The 9,469-nt window shown below is 30.2% G+C and overlaps 1 protein-coding gene across 1 annotated transcript; it reads right to left on the minus strand.

Moving 5' to 3' along the window:
- Window positions 1-4,971: 4,971 nt before the first annotated feature.
- Window positions 4,972-9,154, minus strand: LOC145120442 (protein RETICULATA-RELATED 4, chloroplastic-like). The gene is made up of 8 exons (XM_079056267.1): window positions 8,440-9,154; window positions 6,916-6,984; window positions 6,674-6,805; window positions 6,528-6,581; window positions 6,395-6,439; window positions 6,181-6,320; window positions 5,290-5,415; window positions 4,972-5,206 (listed from the first exon to the last, which is right to left on the minus strand). Exons 1-8 carry the CDS (start codon window positions 8,986-8,988, stop codon window positions 5,152-5,154), a joined length of 1,170 nt encoding a protein of 389 aa, XP_078912393.1. The 5' UTR covers window positions 8,989-9,154; the 3' UTR covers window positions 4,972-5,151.
- Between the last annotated feature and the right edge of the window lie 315 nt (window positions 9,155-9,469).

The raw sequence follows: 9,469 nt of genomic DNA on the forward strand, positions 1-9,469 counted from the left end.
TGAACCATAATACTATGTGTTAATTTCTATTTTCATGGATTTTATGAAGTTGGTTTAGCTTATGTTTGATTATTAATACCTAGCATGTTTAAAACTTTAATCTTTATTGCTTAGATTCAAGTTAAGTGTAGTTGAATCATCACTTTAACTGCATGAACTTGTCTACCTAGGTGTTTATGATCATTAAATTGCTAGAGCTAGAATTTACCAAATCTTAGATTAAGTAATAAATATAACAACTTTAATTGTGTTAGAGAACATAATTTGATCATAATTATGTTTGGTAATATGTCTTGATCATAGATAATTATCCTAGATATATCTTATATAGCCCAATAATCTTAAATAATCAATTTTATGTTCACTTGTGTATGATCATTGCACATGAATTAGTGAAAATATTAGGAGATCGTATCAAGATTCTTAATAATATTTATATTGGTAACCAACTGAATAAATCCATGATTAATAAACTGACCATATGAAAAATGGGGATTCCAAGCTAAACGAAAGTATCTTCATTATCTTGATTACATTCATCTTAGTTAATTGTTTGCTTAGTTTTGAGTTAATTAAGTAGTTAAGTTAATATAAACTTGCAAATTTAGAATCCCCCCCCCCCCATTTTAGTTATTGTTTTAGATTAATTTTTAGTATTTATTTTATTAGCTAAATATTGTTCCCTGTGATCGATACCCGACATACTTTTCTATATTATAAAATGACTAGGTACACTGCCTATAAGTGCATCAGTAGTTAAGTTAGGTTAGGTTTATAAATTTAAAATTGGTAGGTATATTTGTGCACATCAGACACGAGGTGTCAGTGTATGATTGTTGTCTTTGTGACTTTTGTTTGTATTATATGATGGGTGGGGCCCAACTATTCACTATACTAACCGACATGGAAGAACCGAACCGTATTTGGATGTTCAAAACCAAAATGACAGAACCGAACAATAAGGTGTAAAGGAAGTCCGAGAAGGGATGTATATCAATAAGTCCCCCAAGTTTGAAGTGGGAGTTAGTCGATGCATGTAGCTTGTTCAGACTTATTACTAGCACATATACACAATTAAATGTCTTCTTCAAACCGGGTTACTAGAGTGACTTTAAGAGTATAATATAATTGATCCCATTGGGGATATTGCCATTATGCATGATATGGGACATTACTTTTATACCTAAATGATGGTTAGGTCCGCAATAAGTCTGAGAAGGGTTGTATATCAATAAATCTCATTCTTCATCTCGCATTGTATCGATGATCATTTATGTACGACACACTAATAAGATGAACCATATTGTAAAAAAAAAGAATAATTTTTTTTTTTGCAATCCAATCCATCTTAAACATTGCTTGTCAATTATATTAATATAATTTTTAACATATTTTATTTATCAATTAGGTGTTTTTATTATATATAGAAAACTATAAAAATATTCATATGGTTTGCTATTTTCTCTTACCAGGGTCTAAAAAAAATTCAACTTGCAAAAATGTCTTATTTGAAGGTTTCATTATGGATTTCGTCCATGTAGACAACACCTATTTGGTTTGCTTTAATAAGTTAGAGAAAATGACCCTTATACCCTCAATTATGTATTTCTTTTAATTTTTATCATTAATTTTAATCCTTTTCAATAAAACTCATTAACATGTTATCACAAACAGGGGTGAAGCCGGGATTGAAAGATAACGGGGGCTTATATTGTGTCCGAAGTAGGTCTTGGATGATAGTGTAAAAAAAAATCTTACATATATAAGAGTTATGTACTATATTGGTTAATCAGTGGTTAAAAGAACCCATAATGAAACTAATTAAATTAAACAAATTAAAGTAAATGGAGGTAAATCGATAACTAAAATATGGGTGAAGTACTAAGTCTATGAGATTTTAATTGTGGGCCCCAAGTTTATTTGTAGTCATAACCCTATTACTTTTCTATATATTAACTGAAATTTTAATAAAGATTGGCAGAGGATTTTTATCACAAAAAACCTATGTGGACTTCAAATTATACATACATGGGTATACTATAGTTTGGACTTTTAAAGGAGATTGAGGGGGCAGAGCATCCGGCAGCCCCCTGCTATCTCCGCCTATGATCACAAACCACCTCCAATGTGAACATCATCAACACCACTATCCTTACAATCCTCCACTGTGAGTTATCACCAAATCTTCCTCATCCCAAGACAACACCGATTCTCAAGTAACATAAATGGAAGAAACAAAAACAACACCTAATATATCAATTCATTAGGTGTAAGACTCATTTATTACATGGATTAATTAAAAAAATTTAAATATAAAGATCTAAATATTCAAGAACTTTGAATTTATAAAAAAATAAGAAAAACAATGAATTATTAAAATTGATTTTTTTATCTTTTAAATTTAAATAAATATACAAAATAAACTAATGAGCTTTAATTTGGAAATTTTGAAATAAAAAGGTAAGTCTATTAATGAAATTGATATTCATTTATTACTACATTTATTGTAATTATTACATTAAAGTATTATGTGGAATTTATTAAAATAGAAAAACCCATAAAACGACATGTGGAAAAAAAAATTCAAAATAATCATAAAATGACATTTGGCAAATTGAAAGAGAGAGTGAAATGTGGCAAAAAAAAAAAAAAAAAAAAAAAAAAACTTTCATTTATTAGAGTTGATATAACTCAATTTTAAGAAAGTACATCATCAACGATCTAGAGTTCCAATTTTCAGCAATAAAAAATGAATCCAACCACAATTAAATCATGATAAGACAATTATAACATACAAAATAAACAAATTCACAACCTTGAAGCTAATAAAAACAAATAAATTCACAACTGATAAAACAAACATTGAATCAAAACAAAGAAAAACAAATAAATTTAAGCATGGAAACTTAGATTTTACTTAATTTCGTAAAAAGATGAGAGATATGAGAGAAAAAAGCTTTTTAAATGTTTTAAAAAGAAGTCGTAAAAAAGGTTGTAGAAAGTTATAAAATTGTATTATAAATACAAGGTTTTAATATTTTTATAAATATCTAAGTGTTGTAGGAAAAGTATAAAAATATTGTGAAAAAGTATAAAAATATTTTCTAATTCTTTTCAATACAACATTTTAATCATTTTTTATAAATGTCTAAATGTTATAAAAATGTTGTAAAAAAATTTAGAAAAGGGTTGTAAAAAATGTTGTAAAACTATTTTAAAAAAGTTATTAAAAGTTTATAAAAAAAATTGTAAACAAAACTTTTTAATACTTTTTAATACAACCTTTTAATCTTTTTATAAATATCTAAATGTTATAAAAAGTATACAAATGTTTCAAAAAATTTAGAAAGTGTTGTAAAAAATGTTTGTAAAACTATTTAAAAAAAAGTTTATTAAAAGTTTATAAAAAAATTGTAAAAAAAGTTGTATACAAACCTTTTTAATACTTTATAAAAAAATGTTGTAAAAAAGTTTCAAAAAAATCTTAAAAAATGTTGTAAAAAGTTATAAAAAATTGGAAAAAAACAATTTAAAAAGGCTAAAAAAAGTTTTAAAAAACAAAACTAATTTAGGACGAATTTGCAAAAATTAAAAGTTTTGACCATATTCGTACAAACCTTAAAGTTTAGACCAAATTAATAACAAATTAAAATTAGGACGAGAGACGTAAAACTAAAGTATGACCTGATAAACCGGATTGAGCATGTGGAACAACAAAAACTCGTATTTCTTATCTTTTTATAACATTTTTTATATTTATCGACAAGTTGAATACTTTTCAAATAATTTTTTTTTTCAGCAACAGTTTAAACCTTAGACTATCCTTAACCAAATATATTTTTTCATTCCTAAAAGATAAATTTTTTGTTTTAAAATTACAAGTTAGCTATAATAAGGTAAGATAATATTTTAAGTAATATTGATTAAACATGTTTGTATAGGGCTCATAGCAACCCAAAAATAAGGTATAACAATGTCTACTAGGTCGGTTCCAGAATCAGAATAACTAAAGACCAGAATAATTTAAGACCGATTAACGATTGAACAAGGAACCGAGAACCAGACCGAATATCACTAACCGATTCCCACCGTTTCATATTCCAGTTCTTCTAAAAAATGTGTTATCTAAGAAGGTATTTGGAACTGGAACCGACCCGGGTTGGAACCAAAATAACCGAAAACTGAAACTGATGGATCGGGAGAACCGAAAACGGACCAAATACCACTAATCGCTTCCAACCAGTTCAGTTGGTCTTCGGTTAAAAAGTTCATCCTAGTGTTTACAATACAAGTGTGGTGTGCTTGCATTCTTTGTCTTTCTTGAATTAAAAACAACCATATGTTATATTAATATGATTCACCATAAAAGGGCATACCCAAATAGATGCTCCTCCTCATGTTCCAAAATACGAGATAAAGTTAGACATCTTTGATCTAACTTGTGACTTCTCATGTTTCTCCATTGTTAGTATTTGTTGAAAGTTCAAATCAATTGTCAATCTTGAAGTTGAAATGCTATGTACTCTATAAGTTCAAACCTTTGATGAAATTGGATACCAATTTGCTATGAACCTAAGAAGTAATCAATAACAAGAACAATAATCAAAAGGTTTGGTGTATTGATTGAAATCTCCAAAAAAAATACCAATATGAATATGGTAACCCTAATGATTTGCTAGTGATTCGAAAGCCTAACCTTCCCAATGGTAGAATTACCAGATTTTCACCAAAAAAATGCTCTCTCTCCTCCCCACTACCCACTTAAGTACTCTATTGCAAGTTTGCAACAAACTACACAAGTGAAATACCTAAATTACCCCTCTAATAAATAGATGCTCATTACTATGCTGAATTCCCCATAATACATGACTTAAGTATCATTCAGCACAACAAATATGCAAGAAACTCTCGTTTCATGTCAAACAAAACTCGATATCATCAGCACCATATAAATACAAGAAAACTCGTGCATTTCCAAGTCAAGAACTATTGAAATTGCAAAAAAGAAGTCGCATAACATCGTCTTAAAAACCAAACAAAAGTAAAATTTCCAAAATCTTGACAATTTAAGGGAATTAGCAACAACCCCTTTTCAGATACAGTCATTAATCCAGAACATCTGGATGATGTCGGCTAATCCACCTAACCCATTCATTCAACATCATGAGCTTTCTGAAGCCCCACCAAACGTGCATAATCCACCCACCTGTTTTCAAACATTGTCAAAATTTTCAATCAAAAGAGCAATTTTTTCAAGAAACATAACAAGAAAAAGTCGATGATTCTTACAATAATGAACCCAAATATGTGTTCCCTGTTCGAACAATAAAGCAGGCTGCACTCAGCATTAGCTTATGTTGGTGTAACAATGGCTCAAGAAGCCGTTGTTCAAAGACACCCGCAAGAAGTTGATATCTGTTCAATAAAAAACTTTTTGTAAGAAGAAAAAAGATTACATTTTTTACTGTGTTTAATCATCTTTCTTGCAAAAAAAGCAAGAAAGACTACATTTTTTACTGTGTTTAATCATCTTTCTTGCAAAAACGCAAGAAAAGAGTACATCTTTTACTGTGTAAAATCATCTTTCTTGTAAAAACACGAAAAAAGACTACAATTTTACTGTGTCAAATCATCTTTCTTGCAAAAAAGTAAGAAAAGACTACATTTTTTACAGTGTAAAATCATTCTTGCAAAAACCCAATAAACGACTGCAATTTTTAATGTGTTAAATCATTTTTCTTGCAAAAAAAAAAATAACACATTTTTTACTGTGTTAAACCATCTTTCTTGCAAACGCACAAAAAATAACCGCATTTTTTACTGTGTAAAATCCTCATTCTTGCAAAAACGCAAGAAAAGACTACATTTTTTACCATGTATTTTCATCTTTTCTTGCACAAACGCAAGAAAATACAACTTTTTACAGTGTAAATCATCTTTCTTGCAAAAACACAAAAGAAAGAGTACAACTTACTGTGTCAAATCATATTTCTTGCAAAAAAAACAAGAAAACACCATACCTTTACCTTGTAAAATCATCTTTCTTGCATCTTTGCAAGAAAAGACCACATTTTTTTCATGCTAAATCATCTTTCTTCCAAAAAAACAACAAAAGACACTACCTTTTTTATTTATTTTTTTAAAAAGATCAAATCTTGAAACTTGAATGTCTGTCATTACCTGAGATTACTAGAAATCGCCATGTAAACACCATATCCCACACTAGTAGATAAAACAGGTATATTCTCCAGCTCATCATCATCAGATTTCTGAACAGCTTTTTTCGCATTTATCAATGTATTTGTCATAATTGTCCCCACCTAACCACATTTTTTTAAATCAATAAAAAAATTCCAAAATTTTATTCAAACACTTTATATAAATATACACTTACAAACGATGAAGCAGTTCCCACAGCAAATAGTTTTGTCCCATTACGCTGAAAAAACAAAATCAAAAAAGTTTAATATTTAAACAATATATATAATATAAATAATTAAATATAATATTAAGTGTTTTGTTCATACTGCTATAGCCCCCAATCTCTGAAGCAATGAATATGATGCTCCACCCAAAGCAGTCTGAAGAATGTATGAAAAAGATTACATGATTATAATTTATAAATTATAAAACTTTTATTAAAATTGGATTATAAAAAATAAAAATAAAAAACCTGGAAGGCATTATCTGGACAATTATAGAAGAACTTTGCAATGCTTCCAGCATTCATGGAGATTGGAGGTCGAAGAGACACAGTAGGAGCAGGAAGAAAAACAAGCATGAAATCTGCAATTACAGCCATCACCTGGGAATAAAATTTAAGTGAAATTATCAAATGTTGAAGAAGATATTGATAATTATTAATTAATAATAAATATGTAATATGAAATGTAGGAATATGTATTATTGCATTACCACATCTGCAAAAACAATTTCCAGCTCCTTGGTGAAATTTTCTTTTCGCTTTTCGTATTCTGCAGCAGTCTGGAGATGTATGTTTATATAAAAAGATTATTATGTGTTTATGTTGATTCATGAAAATGTTTATGCGGAAAAAAAAATCAGGTGTTAAATGTCTATTTTGCCCCAACTCAAGTCATATGATGCATTGATTTTCACCACAAAGGTTGATAGCTGAAAAACTAGTTGCTATGTGAAACGTTAACTGATAGCTGAAACGCTAGCTGATAAAAATAACGTTTGGTAAACTAGCTGAAATGTATAAAATGACATAAAAGGGCAATTAGAAAAATATGTTTTATGTAATTAATTAAGGGGTATATTTGAAATTTTTTAAAAAAGCTCATGAAAAGCTCATAAGCTAGCTTACTTTTCGAGCTTTTTTAGGTTGTCATGTTTGACAAGCCAAAAAGTAACTTATAAGCTAGCTTTTTTAAAAATTTTCCAAATATACCCCTTAATTAATTATTGAAACACAGTCTTTTAAATGTCTGTTTATGTCATTTTATATATTTTAGCTAGTTTTACCAAACACCAATTTTTTATCAGCTAGCTTTTCAGCTATCAGCTAATTTTTCAGCCAGTACGCCAAACATAGCCTTAAAAAAACTCGAAAAAATAAGCTAGATGTGGCGAGCCAAGCACAGCGTAAAACTGAAATATCATCACAAAAATTGTTAATAAAGATTCTTTCCTAATAATTTTTGTTTCAAACTCTCCATAAAGGGCATCTTAATTTGTGCATTCGAGCATGATAAATACTATTACTCTATAACTTGTTAATTATAAGAATTAGTCAACGGTTTTCTTACAATAGACGGAAAATAATTAATAAAAGGAAACTAAATTAAAAAAAGGAAACTAATTAATAAATAATAAAAATACTAAGCCCCCAACAACTGCAAAGATTTACCCCAAACACCTCTCCAAGGGCATGAAATGGAAATGTCTTGTTTTGGGGGTAAGAATCTCCACATTAGTGAAAAGTTCATCCAATATTTATATATTTTTGGATACTTTAAATCACTTGTTTGGTTTTGTTTGAATTTCAAGGTAGCAGAGATAATCGTGTTGATTCTTGATTATAGGAACAAATATTATTACCAATTTAGTCTTAAAATTCATGATTACAAATGAAAATTCATATAAAAGAACTTAAAACTGCATTGGATGAAGTTCTAAAATGGTATTGGGGGAATTTATTTATATTATATACAGAACATAACATTAGCAATTATTCCCCTGTTTCAATATGTTAATTCACGTCATACTTTTCTTCAACCTCTTCTAAAAGATCAAGAAATCATGTTAATTCTTGAAATTATTTTCACAAAGTAAGTTTTCTAATCTAATATTGAATATATTTCAGAGAAATTAAGAGGTATGTTTGCATGTTTAGATCATAACTAGTGTTTTATTTTGAACTTTAAATTCGAAAATTTTCAAGAACATTAGGTCATCGGAGAATTCGAGGCATACCTTGGTGAACATGCCGACGCCGCATTCAATCCCAACTTTAGTCAGAAAAAGATCATCGGCAAGCAAACGCTCCTTAAACCCTCCAAATTGAAGCAGCCACCTTAAAAATGGCGACTTTTCAAGCTCCAAAAACCTGTGTATAACGGATCCAGGTATTTTACCAGCCCCAATCGCCGCCGCCAAGTCCTTCGGGATACTATCCAACGACCTACCCGCCTCCGCCAATATCAACAACGCCTCCTTCTCGTTTCCATCGCCTCCGCTTCCACTACCACCGCTCTCTCCATCCCCGCCGCCGCCGCCTCCGGAACTATTCCCATTCCCGATACCATCGCCTCCGTCTCCAGAAAATGCAAGCAATATGGGAAATTTCTCGCGGTTGTGGTGGTGTTTCAATGAGAAAGAGTGGCGGAGAGCTCCGGTTGTTCGAGCAGAAAGAGAAATTGGTTGTTGGAAGGATTGAATCGGAAGGTAGGGGGTGAACTTGGAGAGATCCCTGGAGGTGGAGGATGTGAATCCCATGGCCGACATCGCCGCCGCCGTGGCCATGGTGGAGTTGAAGAGAAGGAGGGGTTTGTTCGTTAATTCCAAAGAGAAGAGAGAATATTGAGTACTTGGGTTGGTAGAATGAGACGTGGGTTTAACAATGTAATAAGTAGAAGAAAGGAAAGCGCCACATCCGGAGATTTCGGAAGGTGGCAGCTGCTCTTTCTAATGTTGTTTCCGTCCTACCAACAACTGTCTTTTCAACAACCTTTGAATTCCAAATTTTAATCGTTTTTTGACGTTTTCATCGGACTTATGTTAGGTCATAACTCATAACATGGTAATGGACTCATGGTTGGGGTGAAATACAATTTATGTAAGGAAATAGATCTTTGTTTATTTATAATATAATGTTTTGAAGACAAAACTATTATACTGAATAATATGATAATAAAAAATATATAATTCGTTTCCATAAACATGCATTTTACAATGTGGATGTTACAAAAGTTTATTGTTGTCATTGTCTCTATGTACTTGTTAC

This window comes from Lactuca virosa, chromosome 6, assembly GCF_052849685.1.
Source record: "Lactuca virosa cultivar CGN04683 chromosome 6, Lactuca_virosa_CGN04683_v6, whole genome shotgun sequence".
In the NCBI taxonomy this organism is placed as follows: Eukaryota; Viridiplantae; Streptophyta; class Magnoliopsida; order Asterales; family Asteraceae; genus Lactuca; species Lactuca virosa.

Excerpts from the sequence above, each read along its gene's own strand:
- LOC145120442 (XM_079056267.1), bottom strand. The coding sequence starts at position 8,988 with ATGGCCACGGCGGCGGCGATGTCGGCCATGGGATTCACATCCTCCACC. Across the intron at positions 6,985-8,439 it reads GCGTCGGCATGTTCACCAAG|ACTGCTGCAGAATACGAAAA; the intron begins GTATGCCTCGAA and ends ATACATCTCCAG. Across the intron at positions 6,582-6,673 it reads GTCCAGATAATGCCTTCCAG|ACTGCTTTGGGTGGAGCATC; the intron begins GTTTTTTATTTT and ends TACATTCTTCAG.